The sequence below is a fragment of the Trifolium pratense genome, linkage group LG3 (assembly GCF_020283565.1).
Source record: "Trifolium pratense cultivar HEN17-A07 linkage group LG3, ARS_RC_1.1, whole genome shotgun sequence".
NCBI classification, from domain to species: domain Eukaryota; kingdom Viridiplantae; phylum Streptophyta; class Magnoliopsida; order Fabales; family Fabaceae; genus Trifolium; species Trifolium pratense.
Window position 1 is genome coordinate 25883795 of NC_060061.1, and position 27701 is coordinate 25911495.

The window sequence follows — 27701 nt, forward strand, 5'->3', positions numbered from 1 at the left end:
AAAATTATGAATTTTGGTATAAAAATAAAAAAATAAAAAATTAATTTACAATGAAATAATTGAGTTTAAAGTATTAAATGAAAAAAAAAAACACGCCAACCACCCAGCAGTTGACACGTGTCCTGCTTTTTTAAAATGAAATTTTCTCTCTCCAGGCGCAGATCTAGTGTGGTGCACGCTCTGGCTTATCATGGAGATGGATGATCTGGACTGTCTGATTGATCCGACAGCCATGATGAGATCATCTCTTGGCCGTCTGATGGAAATCAACGGTCTGTAACGGTGGTCCTGCGGTAGGCGCGCGACACTGGATCAGCGCCAATATGTTTTTTTTTTTTTTTTTTTAAAAAAAGAAAGGGTATTTTTGTCCAACTCAAAAGGTGCACCTTGCTAATTTAGACCCAACTGGGTCTAAATTAGCAGCCCCCAAATTTAAAATGTGTCTTGTTTCACCCGCATTTTTTTTGTACAATATTTCACCCGTATTTAAAGTGTAATAATCAAGGTTGTCAGAATCGGACCGGTCATCGAACCGGCGAGTTCACCGGTTTAAGGTTCAATTGGTCGGACCGGGTTCAATCGGGGTCGAACCGTTTTTAATTAAATATATATTTTAATTAATATATAAATAAAAATATATGAATAATTGCTCAATATTTCATAATTTCACACATTAAAAAGATAAAATATATCACAAGTCAAAATAAAATAAAATTTATAATTCAAACCAAATGAAGAATAGATGAAAAACAAAAATATTTCCTATTCCTACGACGTTGTTGTTTTGTTTCATTTTTTTTTAAAAAAAAAGTTAAAACGACGTCGTTTTGCCCTATTTTTTAAAAAAAATTAAAAAATCTGCCAAACTGCTTGAACCGCTCGGCAGGTTCACCGGTTCGTCCCGGTTCGACTCCGGTTCAGGCGGTTTTTTGCCGGTCGGTTTTCTGTCCGTTTTTTGCTCAAAGCCGAACCGTTTTTATGACCGGTTCACGGTCCGACCGGTCCGGTCCGGTTTTGATAACCTTGGTAATAATAGTGATAAAATGAAGTGGTTGACTTTTTATTTTCTTTTGGATAAATTTAAGGTAGAGCTTTACATCCCAACTATGTCGGTGCCCCAACTTCCCTTTTCTCTATTTATATCTCATTATTATTATTAAAAAAGAGAAAATAAGCTAATTACAACGAGAGACTAGACTTTAACCCCAATGGTACAAGATAAAAGACAAAATTACACCAGAGATTATTTATCTTATTTAGTAGGGTTTGTCTAACATGTGCATCATTGCACATGTTAAGATAACTAAAAGTAGTAACTTTTTATTAAAAAATAATAATTACAGTATTTATTAAAATATTATACATTTAATATAAAATGCACAAGTTCCAATACAAATTTAATAATTTAAACTTCTTAACATGTGCAAATTTGCACATGATAGAAAAACCCTATTTAGTATTTGTAACACATTGGTCTCTATGTTGCCTAAGTATAGGTACGGTACGGGTACTGGTACGCGGTATGACATTTTTAGAAAATTTAAGGTACGGGTACATTAATATAAAATATTAGAAAAATTATTTTTAAGTGAATTATTATCATCATGCTTTGAACATTTAATTTTTTTGGTCCACCGTCTCAACTATTTTCATAAAAAATGAGAGATAATTGAAATATAATAAAAAAATTATAATATTTTAAGATATTTTTCAACAGTCAATATATTTTTTCCGTATTCATCATCATAAATCAACCAAATAAAAATGGGTACGAAATCGGTGCGTACCGTACGAGTACCATGGAATATCTTGTACTGATACATACCCGGTACGAGTACTTCACCATTTTAGGTGTACCCATGATACATAGATTGGTCTTTATCTTTCTTTTTTCCCATATAGGTCATTTATCTTTTATAAATGTGCATAAGTTAATTTATATTTTTTAATTTAAAAAATGATGAGTTGGCAGGCCACATGGAAAAATCCGATTTTTTAAAATATTTTTTATTAAAAATTTTAAATACAAATAATTGGTATGAACATTCATTATGTTGATTATCTTCTTCATCATATTCACCATCTTCTTAATAAAAATGATAAAAAGGATGTATATGTGCTCTTTTTATAAAAGTAAAGGACTTAAATGGGATAAACACAATAAGATAAAAAAGACTAAAATGTTACAAATAAATAAGTTAAAGAACTTATAGTGTAATTTTGTCAAGACAAAACAAACAATCTCATTAGTGTAGAAAAGAGATTTTACACCCATTTTTTTGGAGATATCACAATGGTTTTGGTCCGGTGTGAACCCAACTGGTGAGATATATCCAAAAAATTTACACCGGTTATAAAATAGGTGTTAAAAATGACATATTATACCTGTTTTTAATTATAAAAGGTGTGAAATGTGTATTATTTATACTTAATTACAAGAATTTTACACCTATTTTAAATTATAACAGGTGTGAATCGTTTGTTGTTTAGATTATTTTTAAAGGTTTTTACACCTGATTTCGTGTATAATAGATGTAAAATGTGTATCTTTTATGAAATTTCAAAATAACAGGAAATATTATTCTTATTATTACTATTTAATAAATTCATTAAGAAAATAATATTTGAAACAAAATAAAAAAGATCAAATTCTTCAAGTAATTCGCACAAAAAAAATCATACATTAAACATAAACTATATTTTTATGTTTTTTTAATTGTCTTCGTTTTATCGTATTTTCTTCATTATCTTGGTCTTCTTGTTGCTTTAGCTCTTCAACTACTTGCATATTGGACCCTCTTGTTGAATTTTGTCGATGAACTCTCTCTTATATTGTGATTTGTCATTGAATATCTACATATTCAAACACATATAAATTAAACAACTTTATAGTAAAAATATTGATTAACCTACATCAATGACAACAAAACAAAAATTAAGACAATCTGAAGAATTAGTGAAGAAGAATCGAATTTTTCTACCTAGAATTCATCATGTGCTTTTAAAGATTTAAAAAATAGGCAGAGTTCTAATAATCTTCTTTTAAAACTTACTGAATGTCTTTCCTGAAACCAAAATGAGTTTAATTACATCATAAATTCAAACAACTATTTGAAAGATAATGCTGAACTAAATAAAGAAAGAACTTACGAAAAAAATTACACTAATATTAAGATAACTGAAAATATGAGCAAAAATATTGGAGTTAAACTAACCAATAAATATTGTCTGTGAAAATTTTCAACATCTACGAACTCTTATCAATTGTGAGTTATCTAGTTTGTAAATAAAGTCAAAGCCAAGTAAAACTTCACATGAAATTTGCAAATTATAGATACAATTTTCGTTCACTACTTTTATCAAATAGTTTATAATCACTATAGATACAAGTTTCATTGATTATGTTTTCTCGATCACAAAAAAATCATCGGGAATGAAAAAATCTTAAAGACAACACAAAATCCTTCAATGAAAGAATTTTTTTTTTAAAAAAAAAACTCAACACAATTGTTTTATTAATTACCTTATTCACCTCATAGATTCCCTTATTGACCAAATCGTTGACCAGGAATAATGCTAAAAAGAGAAACCCTAGGGTTCAAAGTAGAAGAACTCTTCCGTTAAAAAAAAAAAAAAAACTATTCTATTTGTGTGATACAAAGATGAAGAGATTAAAATAGATGCTTACCTTTATATTAGAGCAACAAACAAAGAGATAAGAGGTCATAGATGGATGACAACGAATGGAGAGAGTCGGCGGCGCCAATGGGGGTGAGGTGGAGGGACACAATCGACAGTGGAAGAGAGGGTTGTGCGAGATAAATAAAGTTTGTAAAGAGAGAGCGCGTGTTTATGAAGTTTAGAGTTTTTTTTTTTTATCTTAGATAAAGTGGTAATCCACTTAAATTGAGTTTGTTTATTTTTTTTTTTCAAAGAAAATTAAGAAGTTTGTTTTTTATGTTCAAAATACAAGAAATTTGTTTCTATTTTTAAGGAATGTAATGATTATTATTAAATTTCTTTTGTAACAAGTTATTATTAAATAAATCTAGTTTTTTTTTTTAGTTTAATTGTTGTGCATCGTCGGTGTAATTTTGTTTTACACAAACATCAAATGACGCGTTGCCAAATCATTTAATGAATGTGACACATCATGTGTTTTTAATTACCATACATGACGTGTCGGTATATTATTGGACGCATGTGCAAAATAACTTTACACCGACGTGCATATAAATTATTATTTTTTTTATGGATATTTTTTCTTGGTAAGGTTTTTTTATTATGAATATTGAATAAATCTAGTTTTTCTCACATTTTGCTATTACACCGGTTTTCTTTACAAACAGTGTATAATATTATAACATAACTTTTTTACACCCGTTTTTAATAAAAGATATGTGATATGTTGACTAGTATTTTTCTATTACACCTATTTTCTTTAAATAAAGGTGTATAATATTACGACATAACTCTTTTACACCGGTTTTTAATAAAAGAAGTGTAATATATCAAATTATATTCTTATTTTTGCACTAGTGTCTAGTAGTACGATATTGAGGATGTCCCAACTTATCACTTAAAAAAACATCTCGGAGAATGGGAGGCAAAGAATTCCACCACCTCAAATTTGCATAAGCATACTCGGTAGTAGAAAATTTATCCGCACTAGCATTACCCTCACGATAAATGTGTGACCATTGTAAGTATAATCCCAAGCTCAAGTAATTTGACCAACGATTCCGTAAATCCCATGGTACTAAATCAATATTTTCAGAAAATATGGAACGCCGTTAGTGAATCACTCTCCAACCAAAGATACTTCCAGCCCTTGCTATTACCCTCCATAACAATAATTAAGACAATTAACTCCAAATGAAACACCAAAACAGTCCCTATTTTTCATATATAACTGCCGTGAAAATTAATCCTACACATGCGGCAGACCCATTTGTTCTACTTATAAATAAATTGTTTAGAAGAATTTTAATTCAATTTTTAAGAGAAATAATTTTATCTAAAATTTACTTATTTTTTCGATTGAATTTGGGGCGAATTTGGAATTATAAGTGTCTCTTCAAATAACCAAAAAATTATCATAAAATAAGTGTCATAGTGATGATGATAGCAGATGAGTGCTTCAAAGTGGTGGTCCAAGTTACTCTTAGTTGATAAGACAGGTTACTTAAAATAAAACTCCATCATAAAAATAAAAATAAAAAAATGAATAAAATGTGCTGCATGTTATTGGTTCCGCTTACTTGGAACAGTGAACACCACTCGTGTTTTATCATTTATTTATGGCTTTATACCAACTTTCCACATCAAGGGCATCAAAGTTTAAAAATTCTATAAAAAAACTTACTATTTAAGTGCTTAAAGAGTGCCTCGGGATACTATTTAGCATTTGCCTTTAAATAAATAACTAACTCTTACCCGTGCGATGCACAAATGTCATGCGTTATTTTATATTATAACGTGAAAAAATTAAAACAATAAATATTATTAAAATAATAATAATAATAATCAAACTAATAATTATGTAAATATAATTATTAGAATTAACAAAAAGTGTGTATATAATTAAGAGAGAGTTCAAGTTTTTAACAGATAGTGTATAAATGATTTACCGTCTTCGACGTCCCAAATGAAAAATGAATAAACCAATAGCTAGTTGATCACCTAATATTGATCAAGAAGTCACATCCTCAGATCCTTCAACAAAAAACTTTTTTTTTCATTATCGTTCACATTTAGTATGACATCATGACAATAGGATTCTCAATCAGAATAAAAAAAACAATATATTATAGAATTTAAACAAAATATGATGATTTAGTGACAATTGTTTAAACAATTGTTTAGCAAAATATGATGATTTAATGACTATTTTATTTCCTTTTGATTAGATATATTCAATCATTATAGTGACTATTTGCTTCCATTTAGTCCATACGTTTTTTTTTCTTATATAAACATATAATCGGGCAATTGTTTTTTAATATAATTGGCCAGTTTTTTTATATATATTAATGCATCATTATACATATAAATGTAGGTATATGAAAAGTTGATCAATATGACAATAATGTAAGAAGAAATGATGTGACATTGTAAGTGGATGACATGGCTAAATGAAGAAATTTCAATGGTTTAAGTGGATTAGAGTTTAGAGAACGAATAGGATAACTATCTAGGATTTATATTTATAGATTATAAACAAACACCATTATGAAGGAGTATTATTCTTGTGGTCGTATATTTTCTATATTTATTTTGTCTAAAAAAATAATATAAAAATATAGGCACCATTAATATAAAAACAAATAATATTATTATAAAAAATAATATAAAAATATATTTTGCTTTATAGAAACAAAAAATTATAATAATCTGGAAAATAGTGTATTCATAACCTTGAAATTTTTTTTAAAAAAGATTATTTTCAACTTAAAACATTTTCTGTTATTTCCATTTTTATTTTTTTAATTATTGTTCCGGATTGCTGTTTAGCATGACTCATAACCTTTAACATTCAATTTTTTTTTACTCACTTAAAATTTACATCCATAATAGGAGGAGCACCCTAGAGCAGGTAATATAATTTTTTATATCCACAATGTGTTCTTATGCGCATCAATGGAGGATAATATGATTTGTTTAATTTAACTATTTCAGGTTGTTAGATTAAATTACAATAGACGGCTAGATCTAATGTAAGAGTTTTTAGGCTGAAAGAATAATACTATTAAAGGAAAGATAGCAAGACAAATCAAGAAAAATTTAATCACTTCAATTATTGTTGGTTTATTTGAGAGTTTTATTAGGAGTTGGGAGGCGGGTAAGACTTGGTCTGACTCTAGTTTGGTATGTTGTTGTGTGGCCGAATTGAACCTCCAAAACGATGTGATCTTTGTTTGAGGGTCTTTGACAACTAAGAATCTAGTGAATAGGGTGAAACTATTGTCTTGAAAATAGTTTCTAGGTAAAAACCCTAGTAGCCCCTGCTTCTTCTATGAATAGGAGGTGCAACGTGTCTTGTGTTGGTCCTGATAGAATAGTGTAGGTGTGTTATGTCTAAATTCTTGAGATCCTTGTTGGTTTGTTCTCAGTAGTTTTTATCCCTTCTAGTTCCGTCATGGTCCTGGAGCTGGTGGTTTGTTGGGGGTTTTGTCTTTGCTAGTTGTGATCTTGGGTGCTGAGGAGTCCATATGTTCTCCCCCCCACACTTTTGTTTTAGGTTTCTTGTATTCTTATTGTAATTCACTAGAGTACTTCTGGTGCTAAGTTGTTGTATATTGAAAACTATTTTAGTTTTATTTATTTATAATATATATTGCCATTCAAATTTTTTTGGAGAGGATGCTATTAAAATTTAGAGTTGAGTCTAACGTAACCCTATAAAACCGATTTACATATAACATAAGGCGATTGAATATTGCCTATACTTTATAAACATATATTCAGGTCAGCTCGCAACCAATGTGAGACTTCTTAACACACCCTGTCACACTCATCACTGTTGGACTTGCAGAGCGCAGATATAAATAGTGGATGACTCGATTAGAAACCTGATAACAGACTCGATTATAAACAAATTTTTTAAATTTTGAATGTCACATTATCTTAATAATCATTTAAAATATTGAAATTGCAAAGAAATCCGTAAATGTCTATTTAATTAGTCATTGTGGTATCAAAAAGTGTCTTTTGTCTGGCTTAAAAAAAATTATTTTGAGTTAGTTAATTTTTTTTTTTTAAGAAGCCAACAAAATATTATTAAATAAAGTTACGTACAAGGTAGTGTCTAACTAAAAAGATGTACAACAAGTTACAAAATAAAATAATATAATACCAAATCTCTTTATCCAAATCTTAGCTCCAACCAAGACAATGGATTATATCGCTACAAGTTCAAATCAAATATATGAAATCTTTCTTCCTACTCTTCAACCACACCACGCCAATAATTTTGCATTATCAAACAACAACTCCATTGATGTTTTTTTTTAGCGCAAAAATTCTATTATTTCTTTTCTTTTATATACTCCAAAAACAAGTCAACGAAACAACCTGGAGACTTATTTGGACTTCTTTACTGAAAGCATAAATATTACAAAATTGTAACGCATGATCAATAGTTAAATTTGATAACAGATCATAAACGTCTAATCAATTGAGAATTTTGTACCACAAAAATTCAAAGAAAGCACATCGAAAATATAGGTGATTAGAGTTTTCACATCCTCCGACACATAATAACGAATCCAAACGAACCATTTCGCGATGAACCAAATTGTTTTTTGTTGGAAGCCTATTATATATATAATAACCTCCAAGCAAATAATGACACCTTCAGAAGAGCCGTTTTCTTCCGGAATAAAAATCGACAAAATACATTCAAAAATTCTTTAAGTTTTTTTTTATTTTTTTTTTTGAAAACTTGGTATCCGGCCTTAGGACCGACTAATCCAAGGGGACCAATCCCACCGCCCACTTGCGGGGGCCCCATTTAAAGCCAGAGTTTTTTTGCTCTGTATGGACTTAGCCCACCGAAATTGGCACCAATGAGAATCGAACCTGAGACCTTGAGAGGAGTATACTCCAAGGGCCCAAGCAAAATAATTATATTTAATTTCTTATAAAATTTAAATTAATATCCATATTTTACGATTTTTTAATAATTAGTTTACTTTAAAATATTGTAATTTTAGTATAATTTTGATTTTTTTATATTATGTAAATTACAAAATTACCCTTGTGAGAAAATCACATGTATATTTAAAAATTAATTATTTTATTATTAATTTACTATCAAATTATTTTATTATTTATATTTTATTAATTTTCATTTTTTTTATTTTAAAATATATTTTATAGAATAAATCAGTAAAAAAAAAAAATTATCCTATCCTGCTGGTAACCCAGTTCAAATTCAGGATAAAATTTTTAACTAGAGAGACAGGATAGGATAAGCTACATGATTAACTTATCATATCCTGTTGTGTCACCAAACACTGGACTGAAACAGGATATGATACATCTATCCTATCCTGTCTCTTATCCTGTGCACCAAACGGACCCTTAAATGCATTTGTCCTATAAAATAGTTTGGTGCGCAGGATAGCATAGTGACAGGATAGGATATAAAACAGGATAAGGATAGGATATGATAACAGCAGGATAACAGTTATACTCAGTTATCATATCCTATGTTTGGTGCACACAGGATAACAAACATGATAACTATTATATTTTGTTTTTAATACATACTTGCTCATAATAATATGATAAGATATATAACATATTTAATTGACAAAATTACTCTTGTAAAACAATTGTTATTTTTTTAAAATTATTTTGTAATAATTTGAATTTTATAAATAAAAATATAAATAAGTAATCAAATAACTTTATATAATTTAAAATAAAAATCACGAGAAAATAATCAAGTTTAATTTTTTATATGAATCATGATCAAATAAATAACTCAATAATATATACATGTTAGATAAGACAAATAAATATATGATATATCTCATACGTAAATAATAAAACTACTATTACAAAAGAATTATATTTAATTTTTTATAAAATTTAAATTAATATCCCTATTTGTCAATTTTTTAATAATCATTTTACTTTAAAATATTGTAATTTTAGTAAAATTTTGATTTTTTAGAATATATAAATTACAAAATCACCCATGTGAGAAAATCACATATATATTTAAAAATTAATTATTTTATTATTTATATTTTATTAATTTTATTTTATGTATTTTAAAATATATTTTATAAAATAAATCAGTAATTATTTTTTTCTTCTTATCCTATCCTGCTGGTAACCCAGCTCAAATTCAGGATAAGAATTATAACTAGAGAGACAGGATAGGATAAGCTTCAGGATTAACTTATCATATCCTGTTGTATCACCAAACACTGGATTGCGACATGATATGATACAGTTATCCTATCCTGTCTCTTATCCTGTGCACCAAACGGGCCCTTAAATGTATTTGTCCTATAAAATCAATAGAAGTAAAAATAATATAAAATAAAGGCTTAAATATGTAACTAGTCCTTGCAGTTTCATTGTCTTTTGGTATTAGTCCCTGCATTGTTTTTGGTTGGGTCTAAGTCCTTGTAGTTTCTAAACAGTTTGTTTTTAGTCCCCGGTGTTATTCAGACGTTACAAAAATGGTTGAAATTAAAGGAGTGCCACGTGGCCCAACCAATATAAGCCACGTGGGTCAAAGTCTCATTTTTATTTTTACTTTTTTGCCAATTTGATTTAATTTAATATTAATGTTTTATTAATAAAAATAAATAACCATGAAAAAGAAACATTTTTTTGACAAAAAAATGAAAAAGAAAGATAAATTGCATAAAAGAAGGGCTTCCATCTTCATCGTGAAACCATAACTTACCAAACACAATCAACTCAAGAAGCACCAAGTTTTGCCACTGCATATATCAATTATAAATCTCAGTCTTTAGTGTGCAATAACAAGTTGTATGAGCACAAAACATGGATAACGCTTGTTGACTGAATGAGGAGAATAAAACCAAAAGGGCGATTAAGGTAACAACAATGAAGAACAATGGAGTCACAACAACGTAACTCTTTCTTTTATATTGAAGCATTTGAAGCTAACAATGAAGGTCGGGCTGTTGTGGGGATTGATGGAGATTGGAGAAGATGAAATTGGGTGGTGTTGTGGAATAACAAGATAAATAAGAACACAAATTGATGTTTTGCTAAGGAATAGATGTGGTTTCACGAAGAAGAATATTATGCAATTTCTGTTTCCTTTTCATTTATTTTAATAATTATTACTTTTATTAATAAAATATTAATATTAAATCAAATTAATAAAGTAATAATACTAAGAAACAAAAAAGGGAGATTTTCCAGTAAAAAGAAAAGGTAAGACTTTGATTGGCCACGTGGCGTATATTGATTGGGCCACATGGCACTCCGTTAATTCCATCCATTTTAGTAACGTTTGAGTAACACCAGGGACCTAAAGCAAACTTGTTTGAAATTGCAGGGACTCAAATCCAACAAAAAAAAGTATAGGGACTAATACCAAAAGACAATGAAACTGCAGGGACCATATACATATTTAAGCCTAAAATAAATAATATATTAAATATTTTATGAATTAAAAAATAGTAAATATTTTCTTATAATAATAAACACCGTGGAAATAGTACATCGCGATACAACTGGCACAACCAAGATCACATGTGACCGTGAGCATCGACTTCATTTTTGTTGTTGGACTCATGTGAGCATGTGCTAGCTATGCTATAACTTTAAATTGTGTACCTAAAATAAAACGTGTTCATTGGGAGGTTTTTTTATAACAGTCTAGCAAGCGTCTTCGTGGTGTGAGTTGGTTCGGTTGTGAGCATAAAAATAATTTGAATTATGAGATAAAAATATATGTGGTTCGGTTTGATTCGATTGATTTTTAAAAAGTCATACAAACTAAATCAATGTGGTTAGGTTAGTTCAATTTGTGCGATTCGTGATATAAAAAATATGATAATATTACGAACTTGCTGCAAAATAAATATTGGAACTTGTTCCCAATTGAAAAAACACTTATATTTTTTGTAACCAAAAAATACTTATATAATTATATGTATTTGGTCACTTTTTTTTTTTTTTTTTTCCTTTCACCATCAATTTAATCTGATTCGAAGTTAGTGGTTCCAGTCCCGTCTAAATCGTAGTTGCATTTGGTTGTTCAATTTAGTCACTATAAAAATATATACTCATTTAATTGTTTTAAAAATATATACTCCCTCGTCCCTCCGTTCCTTTTTATTTGTCGTTTTATAAAGAAAAAAAGACCAAAATAAACAAGTGTATTTTTACATCGTATCTTCCTATTATACCCTAATTTTTAATCCACCAATAAATTCATTTTTTTTGCACACACTTTTTTTCCCAATAAATTTAATATATTATGTAGAAAAAAAAATAAATTTAATATGTTATGTACCAATTTTTTTTTTAAATATTTAGTTTTCTAAATATATAGCATTAATTAGTTTTATTGAAAAGATGATATAATCTATTATAATATATTAAAATCGGTTACCACCAAAGTTCCTAATTTATCCTTAATACTTTTAATCACGTTTAAAGTTTTATATCCTTCATTGTAATTTCATTAAAATAAACAAAAAAAAAACATAGAAAGATGATATGCTTTAAAATAGGAAAAAAAAATTATAGATAGGAACAAAAACATAACAATCTATACATTTTTATAGGAAGAAAACAAAACAATAATTAATAATAATATAATAAAGTTAATTAGTATCAAACTTACTAAATTACCCTAAATATTCCTAATAAAATTTCTAATTTTTTATTAAAAATATACACGGGACCATTATTTGTCACTAAAACATTAAAAATTGAATAAATAAGTTCATAAGAAATAATTAACACAAATTCAACTTATATTTTAAAAATATTACTCCATCTGTTTCAAATTACTTGACTTTTTAGAAAAAAAACAAGAAATTAAGAAATTGTATTTTTACACCTTATTTTCCTATTATACCCTTATTTTAATTCACCAATATTTATTTTTTTGCGCACACTAAAAAAGCAAAACAAAAAAATAAACAAATTATACAAAGAAGTTTAGTAAAAAAAAGATTTAAAATAAGGAGGGTATAATAGACAAAATATAACATAAATTATCAAAAGTAATTTGAAACGGATGAAGTATATTGTATAACAATTTTTTTTTGACAAATGTATAATAAATTTTAAATATTTAATTTGAAATAAATTTTCGACATTAATAGACAAACTCAAATATCGAATAAAAGTCAATGACCCATGCGAATGCACGAGTCTTTAAACTAGTAATCTTCAAAAAAAAGAAAAGATGCTATAATAGACAAAATATAACTTTAAATTATCAAAATGATAAATAATTGAAACATTTTTTTTCCAAGACGGCAAATAAAAAGGAATGGTGGGAGTATTAATTAATTACTGTATTTTCTTTTTCTACCTTTTATCAACTACGTATATGCATGTGACGAAATCAAGTGACCAAATCAACAAAATGTTAGTTGGTTTAGTGGTGTGATTGACGCTGAACTTGGTAGGGAGGACCACGGTTGATCCCCGCAACTGTATTTGGGAGGAGACTAGAACCATTTGATGCCAAAACTTGCCCCGAACTCTGGACTACTAAGGCCCCATCCTCCTAAGAACCAGAGCATGAAAAAAAAAAAATTCAAGTGACCAAATCTTTGTGACCACCTAAAACTTTCTCTTCCAATTCAGCTATTAAACTGCTCAAATCAATTTTTAAAATATTATCTTTGTTTCATTTTTATCGCTTTTAAGTAATTTAGTTATTAAACTCATATAACATACAGAGACAAATAAAGAATTTTGATTTCGAACTCAAATTTCTACGGATTACTATCTCTACCGACTTAAACTGTATTTACGGAATATGTTTGTTTTATTTTATTATTATAGTATAGTTATCTTAATTCACCTCTTTACTACTAGTATTTTGCTAAAAGAAACTTCACAATCTAATTAATACACAACCCTAAAAAACAACACATACATGCATACATCCATTCATCTTTTGTCATCTTATATATTCTTATCAAATTAATCATCACACATTATATTTTCTTCCTTCTATATCTTTTTTCCTTAATTTCCCCTACATATATAAAATCACGTGGTCCCTGATTTAAAGCTACCATTAACAAGAATGTGATTTTGTAGCACTAACTGAAGATGATGTGCTGTATGTGGTGGATGAGCTTCCAATCTTGGCCGTTCAGGCACAACCCACTTTCCATCATTGGATCTAATCATTCCTTTATTCTCATCTTGTCTCCAATATGGTGGTACACCATACTCACTCCGTAGCAAATTACAGCTCTTGTTCACAAGTGCAATATCTCTTTTTGATACCAAATTAAATTTTTTCCCTTTACCATGATACCCATCCATTAAATGCAATAATACCTCTAAATTATGTGCACAACCCATGTCACCATTTTGCTTCAAAAAAGGACTTTCTCTATGATCCAATTTAATTTCACTTCCAACATGTGCATAACTCCAAGGAAAAGATAATGCATCTTCGATATACTTTTGAAATTGAAATTTCTCATTTGTTATAAACCCTGGCACAGTTGGAACCATGTCATGAACATTTATTATTCTCAAAACTTTAACATCAAGCTCCTCACACCTTTCTTTAAATTTCAAATTCCCAACCCTAGGCCCCGCAAACGAGTAAACCGTTATGGGGATAGTAGTTGTTTCGTCGCCATCTTTAACGACATTTAGTTTTAATTCGGCTATGTCATATGCGCTGAGTATGGCTAAGGCTGCGCCGAGGCTGTGTCCGGTGATTGTGATGCTAAGTTCTTCCTCTTCATAGTATTCGATAAGGCGTTTTATTTCGGAGAGTATTTGTTCACGAGCTGAGAAGGAACAATAATTGCATGAATCTTCTTTTTTTGTGTATAATTCATGGAATCCTGATTCTACTTTGATTGTTGGGTCGTTCTTGAAGTTTGCTTCATGTAGGATGTCTTTTAGGTCGTATATCCATTCTATGTATGTCACTGTGCCCCTCCATGCAATAACTACATACAAAATTATTTTATATTAATTTTTTTTTAAAATATGTTTTTCTCCGTATAAAACGTGGATCTTCTAAGTTTTCATAGTTTTAGTTTCTATTAAAATTAAATTTGTTTAATTATCGATCGTTAAACTATTAAATTTTTTATGATTTTTCTTAGGCTATTTAAAATATCATATAATGTTTATTTACTAAAATTTAGAATTTTTTAACATGATATATATATATATATATATATATATATATATATATATATATATATATATATATATATATATATATATATATATATATATATATATATATATATATATATATTAAAATATGAATTTTCAAAATGACAAAAGTTAAATATAAAAATAACGAAAATCATGACCTACAAATCAAATTTTGGGCTTATTTTTCTATTGAAACTTTTTATGATGTTCCAAACATACTTGCGAAAAAATCATTCAACAATACAAGTTAACTTAACAATAGGGACCAAAACATAGTGCTTAATAATTTTCCAGTACTAAAAATATAATAAAAATTAAGTAAGTACTAAACTTATAATGTCATCATTTTTTAGAAACCAAATACATATTTAACCTTTTTTTACAAAAACAATTTTAATTAAATAAGTGAAAAATTATATTGTTTTTGTACGTTTATATATTTTAATACAATACAAAATTAATCTTTGAAGATGAAAAATGTGAATAATTTTAAATAATGTAATTTTTTTTAAAGGATTTTTTGCTTCCAATTACCCAACAACCAATTAGAACAAACAACTTAAGTAGATTTGCATGTGACGTTCACAATTAAGTTGTAACTAAGTTTTATTTCATATACACGAAACTTGTTTTCATTGGTTGATGGGTAAATATTCACAAATTATAAAAGGGTTGTTTTGAAAAAAACCTATAATCCCTACCAAAAAAAAACCCTATAATTAATATAAACTAAATTTGTTGCTTTCTCTGTTCCTTTCGGTTGTCATTAATTTTAAGTTTTTGGTACAAATTTTAAGTACTTTTAAATTTTATACTTTTCATAAAATTATTTATTTTTCACTATGATTTAAATATTTATTATATAAAAAAATTCTATTTTGATGACATAATCTTTTGATAAATTCTTCTGTCCTTTAAAAGTTATGATGACATAAGCTTTTGATAAATTCTTTTGTCCTTTAAAAGTAATGATGACATATGCTTTTGATGAATTCTGTTTTCCTTTCTTTTGTAATAATCATAATCATAAAATCATATAAGTGGTAAAATAAGGGAGCTTCTTCTTCTTATCAAAAGCAAGAAGAAAAAAAAAATTAGCAAAAGAAAAAATTTATGGAGCTTTTATGATGCCATCTTAAAATAGTGACGATAGATTTAAAAAAAAAAAGTTTAAATATGAATCCAACTCTTTTAAAGTGAATGATTTATTAAATTATTAATATCAATTGTTATAGTTAATAAATAAAAAATAAATATAATAAGTACATCATAACAAAACATAGATTGTTATGATAACAACCCTTATCTTTCAAAATAAAAATCACAACTCTTAATTTTGTCACTTTATACGGATCCAAATTTCTTTGATAAAAAAAAAACTAAAAATGAACTAAAATAGCTTTTTAATTTTTATTTTATTAATAGTATGTTTTTGTCAAATAAAAATAAGAGTATATAGGGGACTTTAATTTACCTATGTCACGGCGTCCTAAACGTTTGATCTCTTGTTCATCAGTGGCAACAGCTATGTAACCCATCCAATTAGCATGTGTACTCCACACATCTGAGATCTTTGATTTCTGAAAGAAGTTAGGAAGATTGATATCTGATGTTGCATAGAGGTACCTACTTATGGTGTATCCACTACAATCTGGCATGTCCAGTTTCTCAAAGAAATGTGTAGGATGATACTTGCATGTTCCACAATATTTCGAGTGTGGATCGAAGTCGAATGAATCGTAGCACGCTTGAGCGAGTTCACCATATCGAATGATTTCTTTGCGTAGGTTGGAGTCCATTGGATCTAATAGACCTTCCCAGTTGTTCTTGCCTTGGATTTCCCTCCATACTTCGCTCAAGGGTGGTGGTTGCGATTCTCCTTCTTCATCTTCTTCAGTGTCTTCTTCTTCTTCTTCTTCTTCTTCTTCTTCTTCTAAATCGTCCAGCGTGGACGATCTGGATGAAGAAGAAGAGCGTTTGAGGAATAATACCGGCGAAGTATTAGTATTTTTTGAAAGGAAGATAAGTTTGGATTTATGATGAGTGGATCTTGAAAACAAAGGTTGGGAATGGGAGAGATATGGGAGGCTAGAATGTTGGTTGGGGGTGTTATGAAGAAGTAACGGAGCAACTACTGAAGCCATGCGAGAAACTAGAACCATTAACTATATATTTTCTGGAGAAATTATCAAAGATATATTAAAGCTCCTTGCAGATGGGTCCAAAAGAGATTAAGCCATTAAGGAGATTAGAGATGATAAAAGTATATAATATAGATTTTTCATAAAGTTAGGTTAATAAGTAGAGAATTTGGAGTTTAAATGTAGACATCTATAATATGATGTCGATCAATTGAGATATGTTAATGAGATTAATTTTTTTTTTTTTTAAATAGACGAAATGATAAGACTATTATATGTGGAGGGTGACGGTGTTGGGATATATTGATTATCAAGTCACATCGCCTAGTTTCTTAACTAAAGAAGAAGGTTAAGAAATTAGTTATTGGAGAAGTCTCACATCACTTAGAGTGGTAAAACAAGGGGGAAACCAAAGTTATATAATGGACCTAAGTTCTTTATTTTTTAGATGCACAATCAGTAACACTTTAAGCTTATATCTGATTTAGTTTAAATATTTGTTTTGGGAGAGTATGGTTGTATTGAGGCATTGATGTGAGAGTGAAAGAAGTCTATGTGTTGTAGAAAATTTCATATATAGTGATAATTCTCTAGTTGTCGGCTTAGACAACTGTTGTGGTTTTTTTTTTCTTTCGGTTTTAAAGTTTTCACATTATATTTTTATGTTGTAATTATATTTATTTTTCTTCTTTAGCATTGTTTTATATATTTCTTAATTGACGGATTCGAACTCTGGTAATGACATAATATTGCATTATTAGTTAAAAATCAAAAAATGAAAATTTTGGTGAAAAAAATACAGTAACATTTAATGTCGTAAAGATATTTACCAGCAATTAAGAAATAAACTCTTAGTCCAAAATTGAAATGAACTCTTGCACTTGATTTTTAGCTAATTTTGGATCATGCCAAAATACGTCACATGACATAATATTGCATTATTAGTTAAAAATCAAAAAGTGAAAATTTTTAGTGAAAAAAATAACAACATTTAATGTGATAAAGATAGTTACCAGCAATTAAGAAATAAACTCTTAGTCCAAGAATGAAATGAACTCTTGCACTTGATTTTTAGCTAATTTTGGATCATGCCAAAATACGTGTAATGCACGAACGAATTATATAGAAGGAATGCCGTTTGTCTTATGTGATGCATGAAGAAAATAATGCGTGAATGCAATTTCTTATCTCTTATATTTTATATTATAAGCTTGTATACACAAGCAAACCTTAAATCCTAATTTATTTTTCCTTCATTTTATCTTGCAATTTTTATTAAAAAATAATACAATTTTGTCTTGACTAGAATTTGAACCCGCAACTCTTCGGTGCAAGGCAATATTTCCAACCACTATAACAAGTATACCAATTGTAATTAAAATTATGTACAATAATTGATAAGCACCATCAATTTTAAAAGTATATCATATCAAAATTATTGTTGACTATATTATTCATCACGAAATTTTTTTATATCTTTCCTGATCAATGGTTTTTTTTCTACCGGATCATAAATTTAGAGAATAATTATCATGTGAGATTTGGAAAGTTATTATCACGTGTGATTTGGAAAGTTATATATATATTCTCATACTATAACACCTTCATCAATATTGAAATCTATTTAAAAAAAAAACATCTTTTACATTTCAATGTCTCATGTTAACAACTTCACCACAATTCGACTTAATTTACTCGGAGGTGTGTATAAACTTTCATTCTGTTTTGTGATTTATTTATCTTTATTCCTGAAATCGATATATTGTTTTAAAACTTTATGCTAACTTTATATATATATATATATATATATATATATATATATATATATATATATATATATATATATATATAAACAGGTCATTTGAATCCTAATCATTTATCTGATCGGGAGAAGTTGGTTAATGAATTGCAAATTAGATATCGGACCTACTGCGTTGAGTTTTACGTAACCGAAGTTAGTATAGTTCCAAATTTTTTAATAGATTGTTTTTTACACCAAAATTCTTAATTATTTATATTTAATTTTATATTATATATGTTATTTCTATTAAAATTATGATGCCGAGTATTGATATTTGGATTTTCACACACGGCACAATTTTGCATTTAGTGACAAGTCACATTGATCGTGTTACAGCTAGGGGTGCTCGCGGTTCGGTTTGGATCGGTTTTGAGGCAAAAACTCATCCGATCCAAAAATAAATTCATTTGCGGTTTGGTTCGGTTTTGGATGACAAATAAAAAAAATCCGATCCAATCCGATCCAATATTATGCGGTTTAATTTGGATCGGTTTTTGGATATCCAAATTATAAATTGTAATTTTTTTTTAATAAATATAAATATTATAAAAAACGCTACAAAATAATAGTTTGACATTTTTGACAAAATAAATATTAAGTTTGATGTAAAATATAACATATAATATATTGAAAATTAATATTTTGGAATGACAATTACCAATTATATTCGAAACATATAAAAAGTAAAAAAAAAAAAGATTAAATTTAACTAACATATAGTATTAACAAAATTTAAAATAGATTAAATTAATTAACAAAATTTAAAATGAAAAAAAAAGGTTAATGCAATATATATATTTATACTAATAAAAAGATAAATAAATATTAAAATATATGTATGCGGTTTGGTTTGGTTTGGATCGGTTTTAAGAAATCAATCTGAAATCCGATCCAGCGGTTTTCACAAAAGAACATCCAAACACATCCAAAAAACTTCGGTTTTTTGCGGTTTTCGGTTTTTTTGGATCTGTTTTCGGTTTTTATTTGGATTGGTTTGGATTTGAGCACCCCTAGTTACAGCAAATTCTATACATCTGGTAATGGAAGCGACAAGTCACAATGTTTTGATGAAATAAAGATGTATTATGACTGTAGATATATGTTGGCATGTGAAACTACTTAGAGGATATTTTCTTTTGATATACACTGTAGAGAGCCTACGGTTGAGCAGCTTAATTATCATCTTGAAGATGAGTACACTGTTTTATTTGAAGATAACGAGCGTATTGAAGACGTTCTAAACAAACCAAAGAGTCGCACATCAAAATTTTTGGCATGGATGGATGCAAAGAAGAAATTTTCAGAGGCAAAAAATTTAACATATAGTCAATTCCCAACTAAGTTCGTGTGGAAAGAAAATTTGTATCAATGGGCTCCAAGACAAAGAGGTTTTTCAATTGGAAGAGTTCACTTTGCACCACCTAGTGCGGGTGAAAGGTTTTATTTGAGGACGTTGTTAAACTACGTCAAAGGTCCTACTTCTTTTGATGAATTAAAAACAGTGGATAATTTCAAATATGATAGTTTTAAGGAAGCCTGTTTTGCAAGGGGTTTGCTGGATGATGATAAGGATTATATAGAGGCAATAAAAGAGACAAGCCACTAGAGTTTAGTGACTTTTTTAAGGATAATGTTTGCAACATTATTGGTGTCAGATCAGCTGATCAGGCCAAAAATAGTTTGGACAAGTACTTCACATCTTTTGATTGATGACATTTTGCACAAACAGAGACGCTTGCTTGGTGCTCCAGGTATAAAATATTTTCACCTATTTCTATAAAACCATACTTATTAGTTGTTTATTTTTTTACTCATGTAACCTTGCTTATATCACTTTTTAAATTATTTATTATGCAGTTTATTAAATTGTAGTTTTTTAAATTTGGAAAAAGAATTTTGTCAAAAAAAAAAAATGGAAAAATAATTGATATTTTTTATAAATACCCTTTATTTTTACGTTAATGTATCTAAACATAAATCAATTCTGTTTATGTTTTTGGGAACCGGTTCTGGATCGCTTAAAGAATCGATTATCTGGTTGGAGAAGTCGATTCCTCTCTATTGGTGGTCGTTTAGTTTTGCTTAAATCTGTGTTGACCTCTTTGCCTGTTTACGCTCTTTCTTTCTTTAAAGCTCCCTCAGGTATTATCTCTTCTATTGAATCTATTTTGATTAAATTTTTTTTGGGGGGGGGGAAGTGAGGATATTAGGAAAGTGTCTTGGATTAATTGGAATACTATTTGCTTGCGTAAGGAGTATGGGGGTTTGGGGGTTAGGCAGCTGAGGGAGTTTAACTTGGCCTTGTTGGGCAAGTGGTGTTGGAGGATGCTAGTGGATAGAGAGGGTTTGTGGTTCCGAGTGTTGGCAGGACGATATGGGGTTGAGAGAGGGAGGTTGTGTGAGGGTGGAGCGCGTGGGTCGACTTGGTGGAGGGAGTTGGCGCGCATTCGGGATGGTGGAGGTGAGGCAGGGAGTGGGTGGTTTAGAGAGTGTGTTTCGAGACAGGTGGGAGATGGGTCAGACACCTTTTTCTGCCCATTTTATCTGTCTTAAATCTTTGGCCATTTTAAAATTTCACACATAGATTAAGAAATAATAAATATTGAAATCTTATGTTATTTTTACTCTTACTTTTTATTAAAAAAAATTCATTTAATAGATGTTTTTAGTTTTTACAAGGAAACAAAGGGTAAAATATCATTAACCGTACTTTGGTTTATTAAAAAAACTAAATTTTGGAAAAAAAATAAAAAAAATAAAAAATTAGAGAAAAAGGGAATATTAAAAGTTTAGTATTCTCTTCACTATATTTAACATTAAATTTATGCAAGTGGAAATTTACAACACTAAATAATTGTACTTCTCTTTTATTTATCATTTTTTGACATGATATGTATTTGAATATGACTTTTTAAAATAAAAGTAATGAAAATTATGATCAAGAAATCAAATATTTTGTGTTCTTTTTTTTTCTAGAACTTTTTTTAAAACATACCTACGAAATAATCATTCAAAAATACAAGTTTTCTTAATGGTAGAGATCAAAATTGACTGCATGATAATTGGACTGGGCAGTGGGCTTAGAGACAAGTACAACAAGCCCAATTAATATAAGAAAGAACATTAAGCCCAAATCCAGAAAACCCCAAATGCCCCATTAGGCGATACGAGGCCAAAGGCGTGACCAATAGTCACGTGTCAACGCCCAAAAGATGGATTTGGTGTTATTTTAAATATCTTCTCTTCTCCTTGCGTGAACAGCTAACTTGAGAAGGAAGAAATCAACTTCCTCTAACCGCCATAGCTTGGAAACCAAGGTTTTCATCCCTACTTTTACGCTGAGTCACCGAAGGAGGTGCTGAAGACCGAATTTCTAGGAACCTTAGCTTGGAGAAAAAGACTTAGCGGTCTATAAATAGTTCCACATTTTCATTTGTAAAGGAGGATCATCATCTGACTTATAAAATTCCCAGGGTTGTTGGGATTAAACCAAGTGTAATCACACCATTTAATCAATAATACAACCCCCTTTGAGTTTTACCAGAACATTTTGGCGCCCACCGTGGGGCTGCGGTAAAATCATTTGATCCCAGCCTACCACACCAAACTAGACGAAAAATCAAACATTTCCACATGGCAGGAGAACACGGAAATAACGATAATTCTAGCGTTAATACCTTGCAAGCCGCCGTCGTAGAAATACGGCGCTTACAGACCCAGATTGCGGCCATCGAAGCCGAAAGAACTCATGAGAAAGAGAAAGCGAAAATGATTTCAGAAGAGGAGGAAGGAGAGGGCGTCATGGATGTACAGCCTCTGGCACAGCACTTATGGGATACCCAAGTCTTGGAAGCAATCAAGGTTCCTCACCTTCCTACCTTTGACGGAAAAACTGACCCTCGAGAGCATCTGATGGCAATTGGAACACAAACTGCCATAATCAATGCTCCGGAGCATCTGAAATGTAAATTACTAGCCGGTACCTTCAAGGATGTGGCCTTACGTTGGTACATGAACCTTCCAAGGAATTCAATAGAAAGTTATGCTGATTTTCATAAAAAATTCATTCACCAGTTCGCCGGATCGAAACACGTGAAAGTCACATCAACTAGCCTTTTCTCCATTCGCCAAAACCACGGCGAATCGTTGCGTAGTTTTCTAGCCAGATTTAGCGAGGCCACCATCAAGGTCTCAAATCCAAACCAGGAGATGTTCGTGGCGGCCTTCCACAATGGGCTAAAAGCAGGACATTTCAACGAATCCTTAGCCCAAAAACCAGCCTCATCAATGCAGGAGGTAAACAAGAGAGCGGAGTGTTACATAAAGGGCGAAGAAAGTAACGCCGAGAAAAGGCAAAGAGACGCCAAGGAGAGGGAATATGTGGGCCGTGCTACTAGAGCGCCAGAACACCCGCGACAAAAAACGGGAAGTCATCAAGGAAACACATGGCAAAGGCACCATGGTAAGCCCTACCATCAACCGCCAAGGAAAGAGTTCAGGAATCACCCCGCCGATGAAGAGTTTACGCCATTAAATGCTTCAAAAGTGTACGTGTTAAACGAAATTCTGGCCAGTGGTTTGGCAAACCTCCCCCCAAAAAGAGCCAACAATATCCCCTTGGGGCTCAACGACAACGCCTGGTGCGCCTACCATAGGTGCAGAGGTCATTCTACGGAAAAGTGCTCCCGCCTAAGAGATTTGATCGAAGAACTGATTAAAAGCGGACACCTCCGGAGGTTCATCGACGATGCAGCGCAAGGCCGGGTCGTCGTGCCAAAAATCCCCAGACAAGAGCCACGAGATACTCCGGGGCCAAGTAAAGAGCCTCCAAAGGAGAGGATCTCTGTGAATACAATAGCGGGGGGATTCTCAGGAGGAGGTGAGTCAAGCTTAGCAAGGAAAAGATATGTGCGCCGAGCCATCTCAGAGATATATCTCGTGAGACAACCCCAACCACTCGACGTTCCGGATTTGGCATTCACTGCAAGGGATGGACTGGAGGTAGCGCCCCATGACGATGACCCTTTAGTAATACAAGTCCAAATCCTGAACTGCGACGTAAAGAGAGTACTGATTGACTCAGGAAGTTCAGCAGATATTATGTACTGGGAAGCTTTCAAGGCCATGCAATTAGCGGAGGAGCAGTTGCAGCCATATGCGGGAGCTCTAGTTGGGTTTTCCGGAGAACAGGTAGACGTAATGGGCTACGCCTCATTACTCACTACCTTCGGAGAGGGAAGTAACGCCAAGACCATCAAAGTGCGATATTTGGTAGTCAAAACTCCGTTCACCTCCTACAATATTATCATAGGAAGACCTGCTTTCAACACATTGGGGGCAGCCATGTCCACTCTGCACCTGGCAATTAAATACCCTCTCGATAATGGAGAAGTAGGAACAGTTAGAGGCGACCAGATCCTCGCCAAAAAATGCTACGAGTCCAGCCTAAAGATAAGACATCGAACCTCCAATGCAAGCGGAGTATCCGGAAGAGGACGAGCCACCGTTCCGGGTGGCATAAACATCATTGAAAATTCAGACATGGATCCAAGGGAAGAATTTCAAGATAGAAGGGTGAGCCCTATAGAGGACCTGGAGCAAGTCCAAATCGGCGATCACCCGCACCAGACAACCAGTCTAGGAACGGCGTTACCCGACCAGGAGAGAAGAAGAATCATCAAAATCCTGAAAGATAACGCTGATCTATTTGCCTGGAAACCCTCAGACATGCCAGGGATAGATGAAGGGGTAATAACACATAAACTATCAATATCGCCCAGCACAAAACCAGTCTCCCAAAGAAAAAGAAAGGTTGGGGAGGAAAGGCGAGCTGCAATAGCGGAGGAAGTAGAGAAACTAAAGGAGGCTGGATTCATTGAAGAAATAAAATATCCCTCGTGGTTGGCAAATGTCGTCATGGTAAAAAAAGCCAACGGAAAGTGGAGAATGTGCGTGGATTTCACAGATCTAAACAAGGCATGTCCTAAAGACCCATATCCTTTGCCCAACATAGACAGGTTGATTGATCGCGCTTCAGGATGCAAGATGTTGAGCTTCATGGACGCCTACTCCGGGTATAATCAAATAAAGATGAACCCCACCGACGCCTACCATACAGCCTTTATGTCAAATACCTGCAATTATTTTTACAACGTCATGCCTTTTGGGTTGAAGAATGCGGGAGCAACATACCAAAGGTTGATGGACAGGGTCTCCTCTGAGCAAATAGGAAAGAACCTAGAAGTGTACATTGACGACATGGTAGTAAAAACTTCCAAAGAAAATCGCCATGACGAAGATCTTTTGGACATCCTGGGATCAGTAAGAAAGTACAACATGAGGTTAAACCCTGCGAAATGTTCCTTCGGGGTGCAAGCAGGAAAATTCCTAGGTTTCATGCTCACCAGCAGAGGAATAGAAGCCAATCCGGAAAAATGTCAAGCCATCATAGACATGAGAAGCCCTACATCCGTGAAAGAGGTCCAAACATTGACAGGCAGAATAGCGGCATTATCCAGATTCTTATCATGCGCGGGCGAAAAAGGTTTCCACTTCTTCGCATCTCTTAGGAAAAATGAAAGATTCTCCTGGACGCCCGAATGTGAAGAAGCTTTCAGACAACTGAAGGAATTCTTAGCGTCTCCGCCCATCTTGACGCGCCCATTACCAGGCAATACCCTTTACCTTTATCTTGCAGTTTCGGATAGGGCCTTAAGTTCAGCTCTGGTTCAGGAAATAGGGGGCGAAGAAAAGCCTATATACTTCGTAAGTAGAACCCTTAGAGGAGCGGAAACAAGATATCAGAGGATAGAGAGGTTATCTCTTGCGGTGGTTGTCACAGCTAGGAAATTAAGACAATATTTTCAAAGCCACAAGGTAGTGGTTAGAACTGATTACCCTATCAAGAACGTCCTCAGAAAGCCAGACTTAGCAGGGAGGATGGTAGCATGGTCCGTTGAATTGTCAGAATTTGATATCACGTTCTCACCCAGAGGGGCCATCAAGTCGCAAAGACTGGCTGACTTTGTATTAGAAATGTCTACCCCGCCAACAACTGAGAAAGCTTCGCCTTGGACCCTCTCAATAGACGGAGCCTCCAACGTACGGGGAAGTGGAGCCGGAGTAGTGTTGGAAGGACCAGATGGCGTTATGATAGAACAATCATTACGTTTCGCCTTCAAAGCCAGCAACAACCAGGCTGAATACGAAGCTTTGATAGCGGGAATGAAGTTAGCAAAAGACATGGAAGTGAAGGAGTTGAAAGCCATGAGTGATTCCCAACTGGTAACCAACCAAGTGTCAGGAAAGTTTCAAACGAAAGAGCCACAGTTAATCAAATACGTGGAGGGAGTGCAAAGTCTAGCTAAACACTTTGACTCGTTCGAATTAGTTTATGTTCCCCGCGAACAAAACATGAGAGCAGATCTACTATCAAAACTGGCGAGCACAAAAAAACCAGGGAGCCATAGAACCGTTATCCAAGAAACGATCAAAACTCCCAGCATCGGCGGAGAAGATTTGATGATGGTGATAGAGGAAGAAGATTGGAGATCGCCCATTATCCGATACCTCCAAAAGGATGAACTCCCAAAAGAAAGGGAAAAGGCGTTCAAATTGAAAAAGATGGCGGCATGGTATTCTATGGTAGGAGATAGGCTATACAAAAGGGGATTTGCGTCCCCCCTCCTTCTATGCGTTAGTAATGAAGAAGCAAAACACATCATGTCCGAAGTACATGAGGGTTCGTGTGGCAGCCATATCGGTTTAAGGGCTTTAGCAGGAAAAATATTAAGAGCAGGTTTTTACTGGCCGGATATACATGACGATACCGCCATGTATGTAAGAAACTGTGATAAATGCCAAAGACACGCCAATTTGCATCACGTACCAGGGGAGCCATTGAAGTCAGTATTATCCCCATGGCCTTTTTTCATGTGAGGGGTGGATATTGTTGGTCCATTTCCAGTTGGCTACAAACAAGCGCGATGGATCATCGTCGCCGTCGATTATTTTACAAAATGGATTGAAGCGGAGCCAGTATCTAGCATTTCGGCGGAACAGGTCAAAAAATTTTATTGGAAGAAAATCATTTGCAGGTTCGGTTTGCCCAAATATATTGTATCCGATAACGGCACTCAGTTCGCCAGTGAAAGAGTCGTGGAGTTCTGTCGAAGCAAGGGAATAAAAAATACCTTCATATCGGTGGAACACCCACAAGCTAATGGACAGGCGGAATCAGCGAATAAGGTTATATTAAGGGCATTGAAAAGGAGGCTAGCTAGCAAAGGCGAGGCATGGGTAGCCCACATCTCGCCCATTCTTTGGTCGTATCACACTACCCCCCAATCATCAACAGGAGAAGCGCCATTCACAATGGTCTATGGTTCAGACGCAATGATCCCGGTGGAGATAAATCTGAAGGAAAATTGATACGATAAAAGCAGCGGAATTTTAAAATTTTCCTTTTGTGATCCTTACGAATGGTCATGAATTGTGTTTAGAGTTTTACCTTTTGGTTCGAAAACTCCCTTTAAATCACGAACGGCTATCGAACACTTCGAATCACGAACAAGGTCACGAACAAGAACCTCGAACCGTCACGAACAAGGTCACCACCAAGTCACCAACGAATTTGATCACAAGCGTTAAAGGTATAACGCCTCTAGCCAGTCCACACGAACAACAACCTTCAATGGAGTGCTAGCTCCAATGGTTTGAAGGGTTAGGAGAAAGGAGGCACAAAATAAGGATTAGGGTTTTTCACAAAAACTCTAGAAAGGTGATTAGGGTTTCTCAAGAGAGGAGAGAACAAAGGCTCATGAGAATGAGTAACAAAAGTGTGTAACTCTTTCTCTTTACCACAAGGGTTCTATTTATAG

The 27701-nt window shown here is 32.1% G+C and overlaps 1 protein-coding gene and 1 long non-coding RNA gene across 2 annotated transcripts; both read right to left on the bottom strand.

Moving 5' to 3' along the window:
• Positions 1-2632: 2632 nt before the first annotated feature.
• Positions 2633-3867, bottom strand: LOC123917668. The gene is made up of 2 exons (XR_006812517.1): positions 3689-3867; positions 2633-2853 (listed from the first exon to the last, which is right to left on the bottom strand). It is a non-coding gene; the product is annotated as an uncharacterized LOC123917668 (long non-coding RNA).
• A 9737-nt stretch (positions 3868-13604) lies between these two features.
• Positions 13605-17239, bottom strand: LOC123917669 (phospholipase A1-Igamma3, chloroplastic). The gene is made up of 2 exons (XM_045969445.1): positions 16355-17239; positions 13605-14663 (listed from the first exon to the last, which is right to left on the bottom strand). Exons 1-2 carry the CDS (start codon positions 17040-17042, stop codon positions 13738-13740), a joined length of 1614 nt encoding a protein of 537 aa, XP_045825401.1. The 5' UTR covers positions 17043-17239; the 3' UTR covers positions 13605-13737.
• Positions 17240-27701: the final 10462 nt, after the last annotated feature.

Coding starts and splice junctions, on each gene's coding strand:
- LOC123917669 (XM_045969445.1), bottom strand. CDS start 17,042: ATGGTTCTAGTTTCTCGCATGGCTTCAGTAGTTGCTCCGTTACTTCTT. Junction 14,664..16,354: donor TTTAGGACGCCGTGACATAG/GTAAATTAAAGT, acceptor TTTTGTATGTAG/TTATTGCATGGAGGGGCACA.